Genomic DNA, 25,791 nt, shown 5'->3' with positions numbered 1-25,791 from the left:
GTAAACCAAAACAGATAAAATAAAAATTTATTTACCCTCGCTAAGTTTACGATGTAAAAATCGCTACCGGGTAGCAAAACGACTACATGGACCGTGCAGTTTCCGTTTTCGTTGCAAATGCGGCAAGAGTTTTCCTCCTTTACGGACTGTAGGCATGTATCGGAAACTTCCGGGCAAGAGTCTACCGTCCACGGTGGTACGGTCAAGATACTATTGTCGAAATCTTCGGGCGAAATGGTGACAATGCCCGGATAAAAACAACCGAGAATCAGCATAGTTACGACTAGGATCATCACTAATAGTCAGCCGCCGCAGCATTGACACATGGGAATGGGGAGACACTCCATACACAACTCATTTTACGAAAGGACTTCGATAGACTAAGTTGATAGCTGATGATAGCAAATATTGATATCACTCTCCGGCGCAGATATATACAAAACGATAATGTTTTTTCCGTAGGATTCGAACCGATTGGGCGAAAAAAATATATATTTTAATTCTTCTGTTTCGGCAATTTTACGAAAACGAGCACCGATCTCGAACGATTACGTTTCACTTTGTTTACCCGGTGGTTCACACTGCGAAAACACTTTCTAAATGAATGAGCGGCGGGGGAGGGGTCTAATTGAGAGAAGCGGGAGGAAAAATCGGAAAATCTACCGCGAACTGTCTAACGCTACATCTTTAATTATTACCTCAATAAAAACTATTTCTAAATGCGATAATAAACCAATAAAAAATTGTTTGTGTGTACAATAAAAACTTAAAATTCGAATTTGATATATCAAAGATAGATGTTCCAATAACACGACGTGGAATAAATTAAATATGACATTTTATAAACGAAAAGCTAGTGGAAATATAAACAGGCTACGCGCTCTCTGAAAAATACGCGTAAACTATTGTCAAAAGTGAGAGACTTCTCAATAACATACAAGATTCAAAACTTGCACATACGAAAATAATTTCGAATATGGGAGAGTAATTTTGCAGTCAATTCGGTATATAAACAAATACAGTTGCTTTTTTATTAATAATAAATAACTCAGTTTCGCACGAATGGCGTTCATGTCCAGCAAATAATAAAATCGTCGAAATCATTTCCCTTATCTATAATATTTCCATCCGTTTTAATATTTCACGTGAGATTTTTCGCGATTAATTAATATTCATTCCTTCATATATACGCAGTTATTTGCTGGAATATCATTTGTGCTATTGACAGAAGCTCGATTTATTATAACGATAATACTACGGCTGCTTTCAATCACTTTTTTGCAACTGAAATATTTACTTTAATTAATAAGCGTTAAAGTTACTTCTCCTTACCACCAATTAATTCTAATGTTACTCGATATTTTGTTAAACATATTTAACGAAAGTTTTTTAATAGCGAGAATAATGACCAAAACGAATCAATCAAATAAAGATATTGATCGGATATATCCAAAAAATCAACGTTTCCTACAATGTCGATTATAGAGTTTAAATCGCTGGCCGCTAGAGGGCCCCAGGTGGTAATTTTCGATAGATCGTGGAAATTTAAGTTTCCTTATGAGTATCGTTCATCATAAATAAAAGTGATATAGCACTTAAATAATAAATAACTGACCTAGCTACTATGATTGAGCAGTTGCTTTGCTAAAAGAGCGAGAACTAAATAACAGGTGATTGAAAACGGCGATTTTTAATAACAAACGGACGAAATGCTCCACGATAAAGTCCTAAATTCAGTTCACAAAAACCTTTCAAAAAGAATCCCGTCAAATTTTCTGGAAGAGAATGCGGATTACAGAAGCCCCTTCTGTTTTACATAACGAATTGTGAACCTTCAATACTTTTTGTACCCGGAGAGATAATCGGTTAGAGGAAATCTCTGGGAATCGATTTTTCTAACCACTATATACCGACGTCGCCAAAACATAATCAATCAGGTTAGAAAAAAATGTAAGTTATCAAAACAAATTAATGGATAATAGTGTCGTACATTAACACTGGATCCTTTAGGGGAGTCGTTTACTCTGGATTAACATAAAAATACGCCTAAACCATATCGATTTTAATATTAAGCCCTGGTCTTTCTACCCTAATCGTAGATTCCTGCTTAATTCCAACAACTTTAGAGAAAATTCGTGAATATATATTATTCGATGGTAGGCACATAAAAAAGGCTTTGCAATAAGATAAATAGTTTTAAGGAAAATGTAAAATACCATCATTAATCTACATCTCCTCCCTTTCTCCCGGCGTTTCAGCTCCGTGCTTGTGTTTACTATCAGCCACGTCCATGAAAACGAGTTGAAAACTAAGATATGTCAAAGGATACTGCAGAAAAAGGATACTAAATAATTTAAAATCGATTGACTGACTGACGGTCTGACGGACTAACCGGCCCGACTTTACTTTACAATTTGAATTTTACACTTATCAGTTGAGTCAACCCAACCCTTTTCCGGGGTATCATAAGTGTCGAACCAGGTTTCGTCCACTTTCATCTACACCCGAGAAAATGTCAGCATCGCTTCTTTTTTTCATCACTGAAATGGGATTATTCACAATTTTCCATACAGTTGATGTTGGAATTTTCGTCAATGTGGCCGTTCTTCTAAAGAAGCTTGCTTGCTGGCACCACGTTCAATGAGAGTCAAATAAACATTGTTTATAACTTCCTTAGTCTCAATAGAATAGTGTTTTCTACATTTGGGCGGGTGGATCTCCTGAGATATACTAGACTCGCACATATTTTGCATAATTCGCACACGATTCAATACACCCTGTATTACACACGAAATAAGAATGATTACTTATAAACTTAAACTAAGTAGAATACCAAACCAAAGAATATTAAACACAGGTTGGTATAAAATTATTTTCTATTACGGACCACAATTTTACCTGAATTTAAATTCCAAAACTGTAGGTAATAATCTTGTTGCATTGTATGTTAATGACCACCCTTGGATAACCCCATTCAAAAGCAGTTGATCACTTTCTTATATCTACGAACAGACCATTCCTCTGCTGACTTAAATAATCGGTGTGACCTTAATTTGAGCTTCAAACAGAAACGATGGTTTAATGATGCAAAAATATAGGAAAGTTTTGTGATTATTTCAGTCCTGTGACAAGAATAATAACTTTTGGTGAGTCAGTGAGTCATTCTTTTTATATGACCCGTTTTTTTTGGAGACGGTACGGAAATATATTTTTTAAATAACTCTATCAATTTAACTGCATCAAATGCTTCACGATTGAAGATTTGGGAGAGTTTGAACTTGCAGCCCAAATGAACCACTGTGAGTTTTACTATAGCTATGGAGCTTTCCGGGATTCTTTTTCCATCTAATTTTTCACGGCTGTTTTTCTTATGCTTGTGATTTCCTATTTCTTTCTTATTTTCTTATTGCAGTCACTAGATTCTGCACTTTTCATTTGGCACAAGCAAGGTAGTCTTCAACAAATTCGCTTACAAAATGTCGAGAGCACTGAGATAATTATCATAAATTATAAAAAGCAAAACTAAATAAATGTCTTTAAATGCAAGAGCACGAATGAGAAATTCTTCGATAATGCCGGAAAGCTTTCGAGCAAAAGAAACAGCCGTCCACACACTTCAACTTGTGAAATCAATTTTCATAAAATAACTTCAGATTTTGAAAAATATACAAATACAAATAACTCTAATTTTATTTTCATAAAAAATACAACTATCAAAGCAGTTAAGGAGAAACATCGGGAGAAACGAAGAGGGAAAAAGAAAAAGAAAATTAAATATCGATTTAAATAGGCTATGATATGATCTCTATGTGAAATGTTAAATGAAAAAGGAATGCAGACGTTTTGACCTTTTGAGTGCTGGACTGGAACTGTTATGAATTCGCTATATCACTGCAATAAAAGATTGAAAGTATTAAGGTATTATACAGAAAAGATGTGGTTTTTGGTATGCCACATATATTAATGTATTAACATTTATAATATTTATATTAATATTTTATTATTTATTACTATTATATATATTTATTTTACTTATTACATTATTTATTTATTATTACGTATGATTATTTTATTTTATTTATTATATTATTTCTTTATTATTTTAAATTAATATATGGGGCGAGTGGATAATTTTAATCGCAAACACGATGCACATAATAATCACACACAATTGTATATAAATAATGGTTTGATTTTGTAATCAACAAATCGAATAAACATTTAATATTTTAATATTTTATTATTTATTTTTTATATTATTTATTTATATTTAGTATTATTATTACATGAAATTATTATATATTCATTATATTGTTAATTACTATTATATATTATTATTTTATTTATTATTATTTTAAATAAATATAAAGGGGGGATGGGCGGGTTTAATTACAAATACAATACAATTACGAATACAATATGGATGATATCGTATTTGTCCCTGATGGTCCAGGATGATTATCGTGTGAAATAATTGTTAATCGATATATGGATTGATGACGATATTATTGTACAATTTAAAGATCAGAAGAGTCTTGAGTTTAGGTTTGTGTTTCAGTACGTCCATAATAATATCGGTAAAATCGAGTGTATTGAAAAATTCGTTATTTTGTTCGATAAGACGTAGCGTCTGGTCCGCCCTTTAGTTTTGTTTTATTTCGCAAACCGGGATTTGTTTGCGGGGTAGCGTTTCCGCCAGACCTTTCACGATTTTCGACGAAATCGATTCCAAAAAAATCGCTTTAACGTGTATTCTCCCGCGGTGAGGGCAAAAGACTGAATTATTCATCATCATATTTTCTCGCGTGCAGCATCAACAGGTAAAGTCTTAGGGCTCTAGACGGTATAAAACGAGCAATTCGTGGATTAAACAAATACGCGCGACGACGCCCTCGTTTAAACAATTTTAACCCGACGCTTTCGATGTAATATAAACTTCAAATGATGGCGACAGATTTCGCAGGCACCTACACTTAATATCTGAAATTGCACGACACAACAATAATTAAGTTTTGCTATATTTACTCGAGATAGGTATTTGTCGCTCCGTATTATCATATAAAGTGAAATACCGCAAAACTTTCCGTATAAGCTATGACGTTTTACCAACGATCGATAATCGTGCTATAGTTATAAGTTCGCAAAGGCATAGGTAGAGCAATAAAACCTCATTAGACATGGAAAATGGCTAATGCTACGAATACTTAAGCCACTGTCATTTTTTTGCACCGAAACTGGTGTGCGAAACGGGCCCCGACAGGATATATTCGCAAAAAGGAAAGTATTTTACTTTAACAGAATAAAAATTTTTAATTATACGTTTTACTAAAAATACATCAACATTCAAAATCGTAGTTTCAAAAAACTGATTTTTAGAAAACAAAAACTTATTTTGTTTTTTTTATAGAGGTTTAAGATTGACTTTTTTCAAAAAGACAAAATCTTGTTAAAAATGTTACCAAAATTCTAATTTTTCCATTGCCCGAGCTGCTGTGGTTTTTTTTAAGTTACTATTTTTCAATCAAACTAGTTCTTTGTTAATGAAAAACGTTGCCCCAATTTACAGAGGGTTCTTGAGTAGTTACAAATTTGCCTTTAAACACATATTGTTATTCTTAACATTTTTAACATCTATGTATAAATCATATCAGTTTAATCCACGTCAAATATATTTAAATTATTTTCATATACGACGTGCTAATGAAAAACGAGTGTTCTACCACTTTACAAGTAATGCAGATCATTTATTGGGTTGTTCGGAAAGTCATTTCGTTTTTTTTGGGGAACATGAAAGACAGTTTTCGTATAATGAATAAATATTTTATTAAATTATATATTGGCCATTCTGGTCCAACACCTTTTGCCATCTTTCTGGCAGTAACATAATTCCCCTCTCATAAAAGTTTTGATCCTTGCTGGCAAAAAACTGGTTCAGGTGGTTTTTGACATCTTCATTTGAGGTAAAGGTTTTGCCATCCAAAAAATTTTGCAGGGACCGGAACAAATAGTAGTCGGAAGGCGCCAGATCTGGAGAATATGGTGGATGTTGCAGTACGTCCCATTCAAGCTATAAAAGTTTTTGGCGAGTGACCAAACTTGTGTGAGGTCTCGCATTATCCTGGTGGAACACTACACCCTTCCTGTTGATTAATTTGGGCCTCTTCTCTTTAAGTGAATCATTCAATTTGTCCAGTTGATGACAATAGACTTCTGAATTAATCGTTGTATTGTCCGGCAAAAGCTAAAAAAAAAACGATTCCTTTGACATCCCACCAAACGGAGAGCATCCCCTTTTTTTGGTGAATGTTGGCTTTCGACACGCTTTGAGCCGGTTCATCTTTTCTGCTCCATGACGTCTTGCCGTTTAACATTGTTGTATACAACCCATTTTTCGTCCTCAGTAATAACCCGCTTCAAAAATGGATCACTTTCTTGACGTTTGAGGAGCGAATCACACACGTCAACGCGACGACACAAATTTCGCTCCGTAAGGACATGGGGCACCCACACATCGAGCTTCGAGGTTAAGCCCATGCCTTTCAAATGGCCATAAACAGTCGAATTCGACAAATTTAATCTCTCACCGATCTCTCGTGTGGTTATTCGCCGATTTGCATCAACTAATGCCTTTATCGCATCTTTGTCAGCTTCGACCGGCCTTCCAGACCGTGGTGCATCTTCGACATCAAAATTGCCGGATCGAAATTTTGCAAACCAGTTCTGGCACTGGCGTACTGTTAACACGCCTTCTCCATACACACCCGTCAATTTTTTTCTCGCTTGGACAGAATTTTTACTTTTTCTGAAGTAAAAAAGTAAAATATGACGAAAATGCTGCTTATTGCTCTCCATATTTAAAAGGGCACAACCAAAAACTACTGCGTAAAATTAATAGAACTTTTTCACACACAAGCCTTGCAATATCAGCTCTCAAGACATATAATGGTTATGCGGCTTAAGTGTGAAGTTGGTTTCGAAAAAACGTAATTAAGTCCTCTGACGGGAAAAAACGAAATGACTTTCCGAACAATCTTATAGCTTTTTAATATTCTGGATGAGTTTATAGACAGCCCATAACCCTTAGTATTTCGCTTTTGTGCGCCTTTTTTTGCCTTATAATATGTTTTATAAATTCCTCACAAGCCAAAAATGTTTACATTATTTCGAGATGCATCTTTTTACCATCCTCCCAAACTTTGTGTCGTTTCAAAGGTTTCAAATGATTTGTTCCACTGTGCGACGGTTCGATCGACCTTCTTCAAGGCCATGGTTTTCGCTTGTTCCCTGGTGTCTGTTTGAGTAGCTTAAGGTCTTTTATTTTAAATGTCGTGTTGTATCTTGCTACAAATCCTTTTATTTGCGCCCATATATGCCCTAAAAGACTTTTCTTGGCAATTTCTACTTCACCTGTTGTCCTTCTCAGCGCAATAACTTTAAAAATCGCCAACTCAGTCATTCGTGAACATCGGTCGACACTTTCTTGTACATTTAAAATAATAAATTTTTCACTCACTGCTATTGGAGAATTATTATCATATATTTTTGTTGGTTTCAATGTCGCCATTTCATTACAAGGCCGTAACAATCAATATTGATTTGATTTGATTGATGCATAAAATAAAATGTTATATTCGGTTTCGTGGTTGTGTTCGTCAACTGCTGATGGGTTTATTTGGCTTTACCTTAAGGATCTTTCATGTTCTTTAAGCCTAGTTGATATTTTTCGTCTGATCTCTCCAATGTATTCTTTGCCGCATATGCATGGAATGCTGTAAACTCCTGGAATCTCAAATAGAATTTTGTTTTTGACGGATCAAAGATGTTGAGAGATTTTTAGGCAAGTGGTAAATCTGTTTTTGACGTTATATTTCTTTACATCTTTTGATTTGTGGTTGTGATGTTTTCAGTGTAAGGAAGGACCACAGATACAAGTGTAGGATTGCTTCGGCCTCATTGCTATTGGAAGGTTGTGGTGAAGTGTATTTTTTGATGGAACGCTTAATATTTTTAATGTGGAAATTATTAGAGAGAAGAGCAGAGGGAAGGTGTTTTAATTCTGGGTTCAGTGAATCGGGCTGAGATAATTTTACAGCTCTGTAAACATGAGAGTTGATAATGTATGATTTTTGGGTCGGATGGTGATGTGACCATGCATTAAGGTGTCGGTCTGTGTGCGTAGGTTTTCTGTAAACGAAATGACCCAATGTTAGGTCTGATTTTCTATTGATAAGAATATCTCAGAATGGAAGGTTATTATTAGTTTCCAACTCAATGGTAAAACGTATGTTAGGGTGCATAGAATTTAAATGTCTAATAAAGTCTACTAGGGTTTCTTGGCCATAACGCCAAATAACAAAAATATCATCGACGTAGCGTTTGATGATGATGATGCGATGATGCAGTTGCCGAACAGTTCTTCTACCAACGAAAAATCCCTCATTTAGCTCCGCCCCCCTCAATCAATATATAAGCAGGTACAGAGTAAAATGCGAGCAAGTTTCAGTCAAGCTCTGAAGAGGCCAACTGGATGATTGGCGAAACGTCAGCAAAAACCGACGCAGGAGGAATCCAGAAGTTTTGTAAAAAGTATTACAGTAGCCTGTAGAAGTTTCTTTGAAAAATTACCATAAGTATATTTTAATTATTCTATCATTAAATTGTTATTCATTTGCCTTTACTCCTTCATAAAAGAACATGAGTGGCAACATTTCAGGTGAGATGGTAGGTGGAAAGTGGGCAGAACTGCCTATTTATGAATATCAGGTATACAGTTGGAATCAAAAATAATTTTATTGGACATTTATTTGCTGAAACAACCTGTAAATTGAAACAGTTCCGTTGTTAACCCCGGTCTAAAATTAACTCGTATAAACCCCGAAGTGGGCGGTTGCTCAAAAATACATTCATTAAACACAATAAAATCATGAGAGTTCGAGTCAACGTGAGCCGCTTTGCGGAGTGACAAACGGCTAAAATGAAGAGGCTGAATTGAATTGGTACTTTGCTGTTTTCTCTAATGTTTTACTTTTGATTTTTATTGCGAAATATTGCCATTTAAACTCGATAGTTTGTTTAAAAATTAAAACAAAATTTCGATACCGTGTATTGGCGCCAAAGTGTATTTTGGCTGGCGCGTAAAAGTTTACTTTAGATTTATATGAAAATCACATGGCTCTCTTTACGATGCAAAATATAATCGTATTATAATGGATGTATTAATTGGAAACATTGGCAACACGTCATGGCAAGAAAAATATCCACTGTGTTGTGGGCTAGACCGTTGAGGATCTGCGGTTTGAGCTGATAACTGATAAATAACTGAGATCAACTTCGCAGCAAAGAAAAGCAGAGGGTTTAGAGAAAAGGCGTTAAAGCTCGACGTCAACGATATTTTATTACAAAAAAAATGTCTTCAGTGTATTATTCTACGGTATTGGATTATAGACCTTCACTAAAACATTGTTCAAGATGATTGGGACGTGCAAAATGTGGCCTTACTGAAGAGTATTAAAGACAACATATATGGACAGAGTGATGAATGATGCACTATGAACAAAGAAAGAGGGGTACTTAACACCGCAAAAAAAGGAAGGTTGACCACGTAATAAGAAATACAAAATTTGAATTCCTCCACGTAATTATTCGGGGAAAACTGGAGAGTTGTTGCATGTTAGTCTACACGTTATGTTCACAATCAACTTTCTTTTTATAGTTTGTTTCTATTTGTGCCTTTATCAGTAACCCCTTTACCGTTTCTTGACAATTAATCTTTGGTTTCAACAACATAAGGCCGCTAGTCACGCACTAGCTGAAATGATAAGGTAGTGCTCAGATGAGCTCAGCTCGGGCCATCAGGATTGGTGACATCACAATAAGCACCATCGCTGAGCTGCGCAACTTCATCGACATTTATGCAAAGCGAGTTATGGACCGAACAGGCCATTATAATCAAAAGACCGAAATTATTAAATGCAATTGCAAAAGCAAAATCGAGTTTAAATATTATTACAAGCATTCGCCATTAAATAATTATATGCCATTTTCATACACCGATGTGTTTTTTCTCTCTATAAATTTCGCCATGATAATATTTTCGCAGAAATAAATTACGGTCATGAATAATGAATACTTTCGCAGTAAAACCCGTAACGGTGGCGGTAAAAATTGTGTTTATCTTTGAGCCGCATGACTTAATATATTAATTTCCTTTCCCTTTGCGGTGCGGTGCCGCGAGAAAATGGCAGAAAACTCAAAAAGGATCTGTTGAAAGCTTTCCAAAGCTTACTGAATGCGCAAAAACTGCGATCGGAACGCGTCTAGAATTACAATTACATGCATTTCATTAGTGCGCGCTTTTAAATTCAACGTATTCAACGAATTCGAATTTGATACTTGATTTGTGATTGGGCATTTGGGTCACTAAGAAACCAAAAATTTTGATTACCCCAAGCTCAGACACCCGCCACCAAACTATGTGAGATTTCGCTAAGAAAATAGCAATGTCGCCTCGTCGCCTATAGCAATTTGAAAAGAGTAAGGAAATTTCCTTGCCAACTTATGAGATAGGCACGCTTCGTGAGATACAAAATGTCTACGTATCGAGTTAAAAACAGCTGAATAATCCACTTTGAGCATCATTATATATATCGCGCCTTGAGGTTAGTCGGTAACTTTCCTCTGATCAATAGAAAATGTACATATAAGACGACCAATAAACGCAAAAGATTAATAACGCTGCTTGTTTTTCTAGCGGCGAGAGTCGTATATTTGATAAATAACGCCGTACCAAAAATAAAAATATTAATACGTTAGCAACGGTTTCTTTTATAGATTTCGTATCTCGTTTCAAAATATCTGTAAACCCTAAAGAACTATTTCATCGTAACACCTACTTAGTAAAATTCTGCGGTTCGGCCGCCTGCAAACTTTTATAATACGGACAACGCGGCTGTTTGTCAAACTTTCATTTAGAAATTCAATTTTCCGCAGCTTCGTTGCATACGAATCATTGCCTTAAGCTGTGGTTGACTATAATTTAACCACAATATTATATCCAGTAGTATGCAAATTTCAATGGCAATTGAAAACGCGAGATAGATTAGTTAAAGTCGATATTAAACAGGCCTTAATTACCTTAATCTAAAGCCTATTATCAAACGGCAGTAGTACCGTAAATCCCGTGTACCTATATATACATGCGAGGGTTTAATTATTCTTCCGCTTAGGAATCAAGCTAATTGTTTCGTTAATTACGCACTGTTTAAGTGCTGATAGTGCAATGTTTAAACGGAGTTCAAATTTAACTCTGAACCTAGTTATAAACGATCTAATTCACGATAATAAACAATTAACCGGACAACAACCTAACGATTGCAGCTCAATTTCTGTAACGCCAATGCACCGTTAATAACCTTTAGCCAATAATGTCGCAATATAGACAACGAGAAATAGATACGCTGCGGAAGAACGCGACAAAAACACAGTAAACACCATTTAGAAAAGCTGTGAAATAGGCCACATGGAGAATCCAAGATGAGATTCAATCCGCAAGCCCAAATTCCTATAACAATCAGACACCTCCAAGACAGGGAAACCGAAAGTAATAACAAAGTTCCTATTATTTAAAATTGGTCACGTGCTATAGAAAGCTGAGATAAGAGAGAAAAGAAGTGGCAATATGCAGTAAGAAAATTAAAGCAGCCAAATCATTAAAGTGGGCCTTTGGCCCATCTGCAGGAGATAACATTTCAAAAAAGTTATAGTATACTGACAAAACCCGTTGTTTTGAATGAACAATATTGTTAAACTCTGTGGTATAGTAGAACTGTTTTGTTTCGATCTTTCACATAATCTCATCGGGCTAGGGTCACATTGATCAAAAATGGAGATATCTTTCGGTCTCAGAATTATTTTGCTATCTTTCCTAGGGAATATTCCCCGGAATAAACATTTACTTGACAAGATTGTTTAAGAAGCAGAAAGATAAGGAATTGAATAAAAAGACGGATCGAGATGGAATCATATTTGTGTAATAGAGTAGTTAGGATGACTATATTTAGCATTAAAACTTTTATAACCCCGCTCACGAATCTGACGAGCAGTTGCTTTTGAATTGAGATCAGCGACCAATATGCCTATAATTATTTCTCTCACACTTAATTTTGCTCTCCAGAAGTAGCTGCAGTTGTTCATACTGTTCATGGCGCAATATAGCAAGTTTTTCTAATTTTAATAAAGTCAGTCAAAGGCGGGTATGCAGGTCGGCGTTCATCCTTGTCTTCACTGCTCTAGCGGTTCAACTAAATCTGTACATCCAAAATAGCTACTCATTTCTCTATTCTTCTTCAGTATTTTTAAATGTTCTTCCACTCACTGACGAGGTCAACCAATGTGGCAAACTCTCCCCTGGGTTTGATGAAGTAGTGTTTTACCAGAGATGTCCAGTCCCTGGGGTTTCTGAGTCATGATTTTTTTCTGCCTTTAAGTATTTCTCTTACCCTCAATTTTTTCTAATTTTAACGAAGCTAATGAAATTTATGAAGTATCAGAACTTCGCTCTTCTAGTACTCCAGCTAATTCTGTACGTTCAAATTGCGTTAAGTTTTCTTATGTCTTTTTGTTTCATTGTTCATCTTGGTAGGCAATTCGGTATAAAATCTTGGAAATTTCAAGGAATGTATACTTGCAACCCTCCTAAGTGGATTCCTGGGCCGTGGTACTTCTCAATTTCGGATCAAGCAGAAGTCCAAGACAATTCACATGTAATGGGTTGTTGAAAGTTGACTCGCGTAAAGAAAATATAATCTGTTGTGTTTTTGATTCATTGAGGCTAAGTTTGTTAGCACGAAACCACTCACTAACCTCGGACTGAGCCCCCTCCATCCTGTGCACCAAGTCGTTCTCAGAATGACTTCGACAAGAAAAGGTATGTATGTAAGTTAGTCAGCAACATGCTCAGGGAGATCGTTTATATAGATCATGAATAGAAGAGGGCCCATAATGGATCCTTGGGGTAATCCATGTTCAACAACTCTAATTTGTGATGATTTTCCATTCAGGACCACGATCTGCCTCCTGTTGGAAAGATAACTTTCAAGGAATCCAACCGATGAGGGATCCACACCATACCTCAGCAATTTACTCAGTCGGACACAGTCAAACGCTTTCGAAAGATCACATAGGACTGTGCCGGAGTACTCTCTGCCTTCAAAAGCTGCGTAAACCTGATCAAGAACTCTACTAATCGCTCCACATGTCGATCTACCACGTCTAAATCCAAACTGGGCCGGAGACAACAAACGGTTGTCCTCGAAGTAAGCTGCTAATTGAGAATATAGAATCTTTTCAAATAATTTTACGGATTGTGGGGATAATAGATATTGGACGATAATTATTTATATCATTTGCATCGCCCTTCTTAAAAACTGGAATCACTCTGGACAACTTGAAGGAGTTAGAAAAATACCATCGGATATACACCTGTTCGTCAGCTTAGTCGATGGAATAACTATTAAGTCTTTAATGTAATGGATAATATTGATATTTATATCATATATGTCTTTACTATCATTACACTTAAAACTGGTCAGGATGTCTCTCATTTCAATATAGACGCAGTTGGATCGTAAGTTTTATCAATATTTTTAGTTTCTAAAATATTCTTTGAAGTTGTCGGAAGTGATACCCAGTGAATGAAAATTTGATCCACTCTTGCGTTTCCTATTGATGATCTCCCATGTTGCCTTAGAAGTGTTATTGCTTTTATTTATCTAGAACGAGTTGGCAGACTAGTTTGATATATCATCATTGATCTGCCTAGAAAAACGTACTATCCTAGGTCACTCTGCCCATCAGCATTTTCAAATTTGAAGTACGTAAACCAACTAAGGAGGTTAAAGGCAGCTTTGTCGAATTCATCTCACTTGCCAGTTGCCATTTTCTAGCTCAACACAACCTTGGCGACACCGGATCGACGAGCAGGACTCGTTCGAGGTCCAAAGCGAAGACGGTGTTTATTTTTTGTCGATTACGCGGCTTGCCCTACGAAATTTAGACGAGTGTTGATGAATAATCGTTTTCGTCGGGAACGTTAGAGGAGGAGGGCAGGTAGATGAGATCTTCGGAGTCGTGACAGGCGCTGCATCGAACGTAACCGGCGTCGGCGCCGGCGGCGTCGCGGGCGGCAGCCGGCATCCAGCTGGGGTCCGAAGTAGCCGGGAGCGGGGTCCCGCTAACGCCACGCCGCCCCGCGCAGGCTTGGAAAACGGTCGTCGTAAAGGCGGGAGAGCGGGCAAGAAATTTCCGCGCGTTGTGCACATGTTACCACGTCGAGGTAACGCACACAACGTTTTTAACGTCGTCCAAATACTTACGCGCTGTACGCGCCCCAGGTGAGCACGTAGTGTGCTGGCAACTGACTGCTAACTGACTTTTGCTTTTATATCGATATCTATGATCGGTTTGGCTGTTTTGGTGTTACCACTCTGTAGCGGTATTCTTTTTTTTTTTCAATTTCTACGGTGCCTTTAAATTTGATCCGGTAAATTTTGACTTCGCGTTAAAACGATTTTTGCGGAAATTTTATTATTATCGACTTTTTTTTTCACCGACAATCCTGATTATTTTTTTTTTACTCCCGAATATCAAACTTCGTAATTCTGTCCATTTGGATAAAATTCCCAAACTTTACTACTGGAAAACGAAAGTTCCTAATAAAACAAATTAAATTCAATAAACTTTGAGGGGAGGCAAAATAGAGCATGAAAGAATCGTTAATTTAATTTTTGTAAAAGTCGCTTCTAGGCAAAATGCGACTAGGATGGAGTAAAATTTACCGGCTCCTTTCGAATCAAATTTAAACGCCCCGTATACGTACAAGTCCACGAAAAACCGAAACCTAAAAATTCGAGTTTATTTTTGGGACCAGGTGAGCGCTCTTTGCTCTCCCTCTCTCTATTTAGAACTAGAACCGCTTTCACTTTCGATACGTTTTACCCCGGTTAGTTGCTTCGTCCTAGTTTCGCACAAAATGACAACTAGAATAGTTTTACGTGGCCGAACCTACGATTGCTTCTGCCACGTTATACGTTAAAAAAATAGCTTGTCGAGAAAAAAAGTAGAATTAATTACTCGAAGACAATAAACTTTTTCCAATTTGGGTCATAACTTGCTGTCGCATATGGCGAGAATCTATTTTCTACATATCGTTGTGTAAAAATCCAAGAAATGTCAAAACTATCCCCTTAAGCCCATCCGGACACCATCGAATCTAGGTCTCCCGAAATCAATGGGATATGCCAGGCATATTACGAATGCGATTAGCCGCCGCAAAAATTCGTCCCCCTCAATCAATTCCATTCCGAATTTCGATTGAATAAACGACGTTCTCCACAGAACCCTGTACAGTTCAGACGTAGCAACCTCGAGAAAGAAATTTTATCACTTTCTAACCAACGACATTGAGTGTATTCGGGTGAGCCACTATCCAATCGTTATTCTTGACAAATACAACTGCATGGGTAGCTTGGTCCCTACTACGTGCTTCGTGGAAATCCGCTTCCTTTAAATCCAGTTTACATCCAAGAGGCCAAAACACTCAGTAGATACCTGAAAACAAAAAAATGAAGTACAATTCTTATAATAATAAAACTTCCCGAACAGTTCCCTAACATAATTTTGCTGATATTTGGAGGAATTTAATTAAATATTTTACTTGCGTCGAGCGACTTTTTCATTTTCACTTTCGTGACCCCTTAAAAACGTTGATTTAAAAATTCGGTATGTGATAAATTAACCGCACCGAAATTATAAGCTTAAAAAAACACTGATAATTATAGATGTTAATTGCAAAAGGAGGCCGGTTAAAAGAATTGGAATTGGAAATAACGGAAGGCAACGCTCGGCAGGGTCAGACGAACAAAAGGTTCAAAGACAAATCGAAAAATAAAAACAAAATTCAAAACAACCATTTCGCTTTTACTCGATAAACATATTCGTTAAATGAGCAACGAAATGAACATGCTTTGTTGGCTCCGCGTGTGGAAATAAATTTTGCCAAGAAGAATCTTTTTAACCGTTTTTGGGGATTTTATTTCTCTTCTACGATTTTAACGCGAAGCTGATAAAAAAATGAAATATACCACTTTTGCATTGATATTTCAAATATGCTTGCATTTGTGCCGAATTGATTTGATTTTGATGCAAAATACAATTTTAATACCAATTTTTTTGAAATGGAAGTACTTCACTTCGATGTCTTCATTTTCTTATATATTATATGTCTTCATTTGTCCAATGCAAAGATTAAAATTTAAAATTATTTTATTAGATTTATCAGAAACAACATAGTAAATAAATTAGAAATAGCACGTACATCCGCCTAAACAAATTGCGGCATAAAACAAGCCGGTATATTAAATCCAGAACTATTTGGACGGTTCCGCAAAATCAATTTGAGGTCTAATATTTACTTTTCTTTCCGTAAAACCGTCCGAGGTTTAGATGTCTCGGTATTGATGTATTGAGATTGATACGTAAGACCCAGTTGAAAGCAAATGTAACATTGATTATGAAGACGAATTTTAACAAGTAAGGAAGAAAAAGTTTGCGTGCATCCAAAAAACATGTGGCAGTTTAAAATCAAGGAAAAGCAAAGACGGTTCAGCTCGAATACGTGGAAATCAGTTTACCTCGCATTCGTAGAAAAGCAATTTTTAACTTCCGGTTCCGATGTTCTGGAAAACGTAAGGGAGCCCCTCTATAAATTAAATTAATAAATCTGGGGAGTTATTTGTGCAAACAAAGAAATACAAACGATTGTGTTTCAGATCTCGGGGAAAACAAACAGAAATTAAATTTATCGGTTATCAATTATATAAATAAAAAACCGTGTCGAACAAAGTCTTGAATTAATTTTTATTTGTTCTCAGAGAAAACAATCCATTTTCATTTCGAATGTTCTATCTCTGGATTTACGTTTCAAATTTTTTGACTTTTCTTTAAATTCACAGCAACCGAAGGGGCCCGTATTATTAGTTTTATTGCATTTTAAATTTAAATTTATTCGAAATATGCGAAAATCCTAGCCAAATATTTACTTTATAATTGGAACGCTATATTACAGTTGGAACTAGAAAATATTTATTTATTATCAAAACCTATTGCGATTGTCCACCTAACAAAGACAAATAGGACAAACGAATGAGCCAATGTATAGGGTACGAATGTTAATTAAATCCACAAAACAATTTTCGAAATATTTAATATCAAACAAACGTTTAACTGATATATTTATCAATGCGACTCAATCTACATATTTGTTTAACAGGTGCAACAGGTTTGTCAGCCCGAATACAACATCAATATGCTCTAAGCGGGCATCATGGTTGATCGACACCGCAACAGTTTTAGTCAAGTTGAATGCCCGGATTTCCGACAGAGGTATGTCTAAATGTAACGCTGATACATCCAACTTGTTTAATAGACCCACTTAATAGACCGCGATTCTTTAAATTTTGGTATTTACCTGTAAAGTAAATTCAAGTAAATTTATTTAATTAAATTAAAAAAAAAATTAATTAATTAACCTAACTAACTGAACCAATTAAATGGATCATATTTTTAAATAACTTATTGCTGCTTGATACGGAGAAAAAGATAATTGGTTCCCGAGATCTTTTGCTTTTTTCTAACTTATAATATTGTATGTTGCGAAAACTCTAAATTGCTACTTAAATTGCAAAAGTGAACCCTAAGAACAATGTTTTGCAATCCTCGGTATTTTAACTGTTTCGTGACATCAGAATGTTGACTTTCTCCTACACTCTCTTTCTCAACTGTGAATGTCAAAATTAATCCTACTATAAGTCAAGCTCTACCTATAGAGAGTCAATCGAAAATACTTGGGACTTTTATTATGGCATTTTTAATCTATTTTTTTTACATATTTTGTAGAAACTTTTCCACTTCTCAAGTAAATTTCGTTAATAAGGACAGAAAAGTTTATCAATCAAAATATGTTTTAAGATCTTAGGCTCTTAGGATAACAGGCTTCAAGAAAATCTGTTAAAAACTGCTAAATTTATAAGCAAAAAATGTAATTTTTTAATGAAGCATAACACCCTGTATTATGGGCGAAAAAACGTTGCCTTAAAAAATATATGTTTCTTTATTCCTTTTTTTATAATGAGAAATAACAACATTCAATTGTGTTTCAATTTCATTGTGGTCTATTATTATAATATTCTCGTGAAGGACTTTAAATTGATAACCTCGATCGGCGCGTTAGTTTTGAATTATTCCCACATATTCGGAGCTGTAGTTTGACAAAGTTATACAGAGATATGCCCTTTGACGATACCGCCGAAAACTAGAATCGGTTGCTGAGGGTTACTGTTTGCACTAACCCGTGCAAACATCTTTTAAAATCGTCGCGTACACAGCAGAGGGATGGTTATAAATGAAATTGCCCGGATTAAATATTCACTGGAGACCGTACGAACCCCTGCCTGTACGTCAGTAAAAGCTGCTGAAAAAACAACATACGGATGATTTAAAATAAACGTATTTGTTTCAGATGGAGCGGACCCACAACTAATCAACCAATAACCCTTCTGGATTTATTTAACAGGGATAACGTAAACATGACGGGGTCTCTAACCCTCGCCCCGATCAACTCGAGCCATATTTACGCCAGAAGACATTCGACGCATGCGTGTCTGACCACCGAAGACAAAAAATTTGTCGTAAGTTAATTGTCGCACGACTGCATGCTTGTTCACGCCATTTGACGAACCAAAACTTGAAAATTTTGCTGATTTGACTGATAGCTATATGAAATACTTCAAACTACTAAAGTTCCTAGTTACTAATAAGCAACGTAATGATCATGGGGAGGGGGGACAGCCTGCGACTCTGAAGGATTATTTGTGACTCTGTATTTTTAAAAGAAAAGGAAATAACTTATTTTCATAATTGAAGATGAATAGAGATACAAGAGGATCAAGCTCTGCAATTTGAAATTCGGACCAGAATCGAAATAACCAGAATTAAAAAAGGCTGCTTGTCGAATTATTTCAATATTCGGAGCAACTTTAAAATTCGTGAAATCAATATTAACTAACCAATATCTCCATGAATTACTGAGAGGTGCTATCACCAATCATTCAACAAATTTTAAAGAATTAATTGAGAGTAGTTAGATAAGTGTGTTTAATTTTTGATATTGAAATTTAATACACTTGTTTTGTATTTTTATTAATGTGTTTTCAATAAATATAATTTCCGAAAACATACATTTTAAATGCGAAGAAATGGCTTGGCCACCCCTGGTAGACAGCTTAATCAATATTTAACCACAACAAATCAAGCTAACCTCTTCGTCATTACTGTCAATTTTATTTTAACTTAGGGAGATTAATATAGTCAGAACTAGTTAGTACGCGAAACAATATAAATTCCAAAAAAAAAGATTGCAATATCCATTTTGATGGAAATCTTGATGAATGAATTTTAGAACCAAGCACCTCCTTTACCGATAAGACCGCCGCCTGTACCTAAACGAACGCTGCCGGTAAACAACCAAAATTTAACATATCTCGCGTACGAGACCACTAAAAAGCCAAAATCACCCCGCCCGCCCCCGTTACCGCCGACACCAAAAACTCGAGCACCCCCATTTAATCAGCTTCTGCCTAATCAAAAACGCACGGCCGTTCCATCGACGAAAGAACAATTGTCGGAGCAGTTTAGGAAATTGGACATCAACAAAAATAACCAGCATCAGAAACAAGCGACAAACTTTCCATTCGATAACGTAAAGTCCGTGGACGTTATCAAATGTCAAAAAACGTCCAATAAGCAACAGGCGAATACGCCGACTACACCGAGCAGATTGTGCAAGCAAAATCCACAGGGAAAAATGTCTATGAGACAAGATTCTGGAATTTCGACCGATAGTTTTAGTCAAAATTCGTCTCCCAGTTATACCACGAAAGGCATGGAAACGCCCCTTATCCCTCCGAAACATTCAATTCACAGATCGCAAAACGGGATAGTCATAAACAAACTTAAAGGTACCAAAGACGACGAAGATAATGACACCGATAGTATTAACGGTATCACCAAAAGCGTTTCGACTCCAGCTAGTTTACAAGCTGTGGTACGCTTCCATAGTGGTTCCAACATGTCGGTGCATCACAAGGTAATTCAATTTATTGGTTTGCCGATTGTCGGTGCGTTTATTTCATCATTCTGGCTCAACAGGTTGAAGCTTTTTAATTCCGATGTAAATTATTATCCGTTTCGAGCATTGTTGAGGCGGTGGGCTTTCCATTTGGCAAATAAATGCTGCATGGCTCTTCAGAATGATGAAATAATTTAAAGTCGCCAGAAAAAAAAACGAACAGAGGAACTTGTTTCAGATTATCAGAGATATAAGACGTCCGTCGGAAAATTATGAAAGTAAATTTTTGTGGAAATTTCGATTGCTCCAGATTGTTGTGAACGCTGTGGCATTACTGGCGATTGCCGCCGGCATGACTGCTTATTTCAAAGGTAGAGTAGTAAAAAATATATAATCCTAAATAGACAACCAAAATTTCAGAAAGTTTCAAGAGGAGGATTTACATATATACGGCCACATTTTATTTTGTTAGCTCTGCAAATTAAATTTTTTCAAAAGATAGAAACGGCATTATACCAAGTTTAACGTTTGTTTTAATATTTCGAAAAAAAACTGAAAATAATAAAATAATTTATGAACTTTGGAGCCGATATAACTTGATATAAATCTGAAGTTCTTCCAATTGTTTTCGGAACTTTGAACTCGATAAAAAACCTTTGGATTTGCTGAATAAGTACATCACATTTTTGTGAGTTTTTCTATTTACTCTATTTTGTTCTATTGGTATCACAAACTTTACAAAGTATGCGTAATGTATTTAGAATTTTAATCACACGATTTTCAACAGCCAAGAATTTGCCTAATTTTTATTGGATTCGAATAAATTTTTAAGAACATGGTCAGAACCCGGGCAGGGGGGGTATGTAACGAGGAACATATTGAAGCTACATGAGGGCCAAAGCCTTAAAAACAAATTAAAATAATTTAATTAACATAAAATGCAAAAAAATGAGAGAAGCGGATTAATTTTTTATAATAATAATTATTAATAATTTATTTTTCCTCTGATAAACCTCGTTTATCAAACAGCCGGTTTCGACCAATTTCTACCCCGATGCACACGGCAGGATTTATCGGTTATTATTATCTATTTTAATTGTAATTTTAAAATAGAAACGGAATTTCATTAAATATTCATATTTCAACAGCAACGCAATTTATCAAAAAAATGGCCGTATGGTTAACCTAGTGGTTCATTCAATATCATCTTTTCCAAATTCACTTCATCTGCCGTCTAGTTTATTCCCCATATTTTGAAATAATTCCAGCACAAGGCAAACAAATTCTTGGACCGTAGAGACGAATGGCAGCAATTTGAAATCTGAATTTTATAAAAAGCAGCTTAATTATTGTCACGTATATCGTTAACGCCTGCAAACTAGACAAAAATTGAGCGGAATGTCAAGAAGTTGTTTGCGAATTTAAATACAGATTAAAATCTTCAAACAGGACGGAGCTAAGCGAACCTAAAAATGTAAATATTTTCTGCCAAATCGATTTTTAATTTGCCCCAAGATATTTGAGCAAATCCAATTCATCACTGAATGTTATTTCACGTTCCATCGTTGCCGCGTCCACCCCATATTGGCGGTTGTCATTTGCTACGTTTTCCCAGTAGAATCTTCTCCTTTAATTTCAATTTTGCCTCGCTCCTCTTTTCTTTGACAATTTTTCATTGAATTTTTCCCACTTTTCACTAGGCAAGTAGATGTATGAGCACTTCCAATGATAAAACACCATTTTCTTCTGATTTTCCACCCAAATTCCACCTCTTTCCTTCAGAATATTCGATGATCTTTTGATTCAGCCGCGGTGTAAAGCTAGTGATCCAATTGTGGTTGCAGCGTATCCGTCGAATGTGGTGAAGATTGTGAACAAGACGATTAACGTAACAACAACGCCGATTATAATTGAGAAGAGAAGCGACAACCCTGCACCCGGAATCTGTCTCCCAGTTATTGTGAGATTTTGTAAACAACACCAGTTGCCCTACAATTACACGGTATATCCGAATTATGTCGGTCATTTTGGCCAAAGGGACGCACAAATCGATTTAGAAATTTACGACGCTGTCGTCGACGTCAGATGCTATGAACTGGCAGCTTTATTTTTGTGCACGATATTTGTGCCCAAATGCGGTCCCGATGGGGTTCTTGTTAGACCTTGCAGGAATATGTGTATGGGTACGTATGAACATGAAAATCGATGCAGGAATTTATCCCGCGGGTACGCGATTATTTCAAAAAGGGATTCCGCCACTTCGATATCGTAATTCCGCTGACCTACTTCTTGTTTCTTTAACATTAAGAACCATTTTCTGTGACACAAAGGCCGCTCTTTATACACAATCTAGCGTTTACCCGACGCCCGTGTTATTCAAAGCAACATTGTAAACAAAGTGATTACAAAACCGTTAATAACACAGTCCAACAGACATTTTGATACCTGCGTTCCTGGGTAATTCAAATTCAAAAAAAGGTTATATTTATCATTATATATTTTTTGAACTCGTCTAATGAGTATTACTATTTCCAGTATTTATTTATTATAAAAATCGGATATTTATACATTAGTCACCTATCACTTAAAAATTTCCTTTCGTACGACTTTCTAGAATGGAGTTTACTAGGACAGTTTCGCTGAACGCTCCAGTAGTCGGCCATCATGTGGCTATCCCAGTGATAATGATCTTTGTGACCTTCATGTCTTCAATCTGCTTCAAATTCGCTATTGCTTTCTGATTGAATCCTCCCAACATCGTCAGGCGGTGTATCATCCTCCGTGAGTTCAAAAAACCGCTTAAGAACGCGTATTTGTCATGAGCGCGTCACAGGTCTTATTGCAGAATTTAGAACAGGATATACCCATTTCGGTCTACTGTTTTTAGTCATGCCTTTCCCATCATGATCATAATGGTTTCGCGATTCTCTTCTTCCCCTTTGAACAATGTCAAATGTTTTACATACAAAATGCGAGACCCAAGATATGATGATCTCCCAAAATAGTCAAGATAGGCCAAAATCAGAAATAGCTTTTCTGTTCTCTTTCGAAGTATAGTAATTAACACGTAATCTCAAAAACTGAAGCGGATAGAAAAGATAAGGCGGTATTTTCGGAATCAGCACATAAAAGCTATTGGAATTCCGATACCATTTTTTTCCTTTTTAATAATTTGTGTAATAAATAAAAAATATTAGCTTAGCTGATATTAATTGTTTAATCGTGGTAACTGCCATTTGTAATTTTTTTGTAATTGCAATCCTGTTCTTTAATTGTATAATATGTAATTATTATTTTCGATATGGGATAATCCATACAAGCTCAGATACATGAAATATCAAAATAATTTTTTTTCAAACGCAGATATTTTGCGGAATGATTCGAAATAAAAATGCGCGAAATCGAACGACGTACGCAGTTATATATAGAAGACATCATTCTTATACTCATTCCGGGAATTTTCCGGAAAATTCTAGGAAAACACGCTGGGTGCTCTATATAAGCCGCTTTGAGCTCCACTAAAGCGTTTCCCCTTTACCAACTGAAACTGAAATTAATGATTTATTTTTTAGAGACTAAAAGGCGGTGCGGTTTTTTCCTTGACGTTTTCGGCCTGTCTCTACCAAAATATCTGGAATGCAGCTTGTTCCCGGAATCGGGGGACCCCAATATATGCATCGGTCATGCGGAAGTTAAAGCTGCAAAGCTGAGAGAATCCAAACCCAGTAAGTCGTTTTCTGCGATTTTGCGTTTTTGCGATCTACGGTTCAAAACTACAAACTGGCAGCCGCATGAGACAATTTAACATGAAATAATGTGGCGTTTAAGGAGAAAACTTCATTGCGAATATTTTCCTTCCAGGTATTTAAATATATTACGAGAAAAATATAAAATAAATATTCCAGCGACATTTTAAATTCTTCTTTACCGTTTGTTTCGATTCTGATTTAGAAAAGCCAAGCGGATGTCTCTTGGAAGCGGAAAAATTCCGCAACTATTTTAAATCCGGAAATAATGAAACGCATTGAAAGACTGCAAAGGATACTTTAGAACTTAGAAGAAATTTCCTTAAATTGTAGCTTTCAGAAAAGAAAATTCTCGAATCCCCTGTATGACCGTAGGGCATTCGAATCCAAATTTTCATCCTCCGGATTATCATCGGGAATAATGCTTTATTTTATCCGGATTCTGTTTTTTCCCACTTTCGACTTTGTTGGAAAAAAAAACGCTCTAACAACTACGACCTTTCCAGATCCATTTTCGATTATTGTGGGTGTGACACCTACGCGGTCGATTTTTTTAAACCTTAAACCCTGTTGCGTCTAGATCTGCGATATATGGATTGCAACATCGAGTCTGGATTTAAAACTTCGAAATAAATTTATTCGGTTCTGTCAATAAAGAATTTATTGCGATACCGTATCCGTATAACCTAGAAGACGGGAAATTTTATTTGTCAGCTGATTTTAATAAGAATTTCGCATTCGTCGCTGACGGTGAAGAAAATCTTATTACATGCGACTCATTTACATAAGAAAAGATTCGATGGGATTTCGCGTCAAGTGATCTGAAGGTCGTGCTGAAGAGAAGTAGTTAAAACTTGGTAGAGCATGTATAACGAAACATGTTGATTTCACCAAATTATTGTTTTCCTCGCGGAAATGTTAATCAATATTCATTAAAAATTACATTACAATTACAATACTTGAACAAGCCAAAGCTAATAGCTTTAAGTTCATGACTTTAAATTTGTGTTTTGTTTGTTTATATGCTGTCTTACATAGTCCAATGGACTTAAAATTTGATTTAAATAATATACATTGAAAGAAAACGAACACAGTAATCAGTAAAATCAGTAAAAACTCCTCTAAAAGTCCCTGTAAAAGCTCTACCTCTAAAAACTCCGCAGGACCCACTATCACAAAAATGTGTTTTTTTATGATGTTTTGATATTAATTTTTCAAAGAAACTTCCACAGGCTACTGTAATACTTTTTACAAAACTTCTGAATTCCTCCTGCGTCGGTTTTTGCTGACGTTTCGCAAATCATCCTGTTGGCTTCTTCAGAGCTTGACTGAAACTGACTCGCATTTTACTCTGTACCTGCTTATATATTGTTTGAGGGGGCGGAACTAAATGAGGTTTTTTTCGTTGGTAGAAAAAGTGTTCGGCAACTGCATCATCATAAGCGACATATTTTCATGTTCTTTGAACCTACTTGATATTTTTCGTCCCAATGCCGGATATTCATGGTATGCTGCTCTCGGCATCTCAAATGGAATTTTGTCTTTGACTGATCGAAGATGTTGAGAGATTTTTGGACAAGTGGTAAATCTGGTTTAGAACTTTTGACATGTGGTCAGTGATGTCAGTCAAGCTCTGAAGAAGCCAACAGGATGATTGGCGAAACGTCAACAATTTTGACTCAGCAAAAACCGAGGCAAGAGGAATCCAGAAGTTTTGTAAAAAGAATGTTTTGATATTACTTTAGATTTCAGTTATAAAATTACAAATTTTTTAAGCATCAATGAACTTTTTTTGGGGTATCATTTTTCAAAATTTTTGCCAGTGATATGAGGACCCTCCAAAAATAAAAATGTTTTTCTAAA

The 25,791-nt window shown here is 35.9% G+C and overlaps 2 protein-coding genes across 3 annotated transcripts in view; one reads left to right on the top strand and one right to left on the bottom strand.

The window, feature by feature from the left end:
- Nucleotides 1-358, bottom strand: part of LOC132708665 (atrial natriuretic peptide receptor 2-like) — a 31,342-nt gene extending 30,984 nt beyond the window's left edge. For both annotated transcript variants that reach the window (XM_060681136.1, XM_060681137.1), the window contains exon 1: nt 36-358. In XM_060681136.1, coding sequence (XP_060537119.1) covers nt 36-293 — 258 coding nt within the window. In that variant the 5' untranslated portion in view covers nt 294-358. The remainder of the gene's footprint in view (nt 1-35) is intronic.
- Nucleotides 359-14,326: 13,968 nt separating this feature from the next.
- LOC132708648 (atrial natriuretic peptide-converting enzyme-like) overlaps nt 14,327-25,791 on the top strand; it is a 30,068-nt gene continuing 18,603 nt past the window's right edge. Inside the window, exons 1-7 of the mRNA XM_060681109.1 lie at nt 14,327-14,390; nt 17,327-17,439; nt 18,575-18,743; nt 19,514-20,200; nt 20,421-20,553; nt 22,027-22,365; nt 23,755-23,907. Coding sequence (XP_060537092.1) covers nt 17,381-17,439; nt 18,575-18,743; nt 19,514-20,200; nt 20,421-20,553; nt 22,027-22,365; nt 23,755-23,907 — 1,540 coding nt within the window. The 5' untranslated portion in view covers nt 14,327-14,390; nt 17,327-17,380. The remainder of the gene's footprint in view (nt 14,391-17,326; nt 17,440-18,574; nt 18,744-19,513; nt 20,201-20,420; nt 20,554-22,026; nt 22,366-23,754; nt 23,908-25,791) is intronic.

This window comes from Cylas formicarius, unplaced genomic scaffold (assembly GCF_029955315.1).
Source record: "Cylas formicarius isolate icCylForm1 unplaced genomic scaffold, icCylForm1.1 PGA_scaffold_12__32_contigs__length_19106922, whole genome shotgun sequence".
NCBI lineage: Eukaryota > Metazoa > Arthropoda > Insecta > Coleoptera > Brentidae > Cylas > Cylas formicarius.
This window is presented reverse-complemented; position numbering and strand designations above follow the sequence as displayed.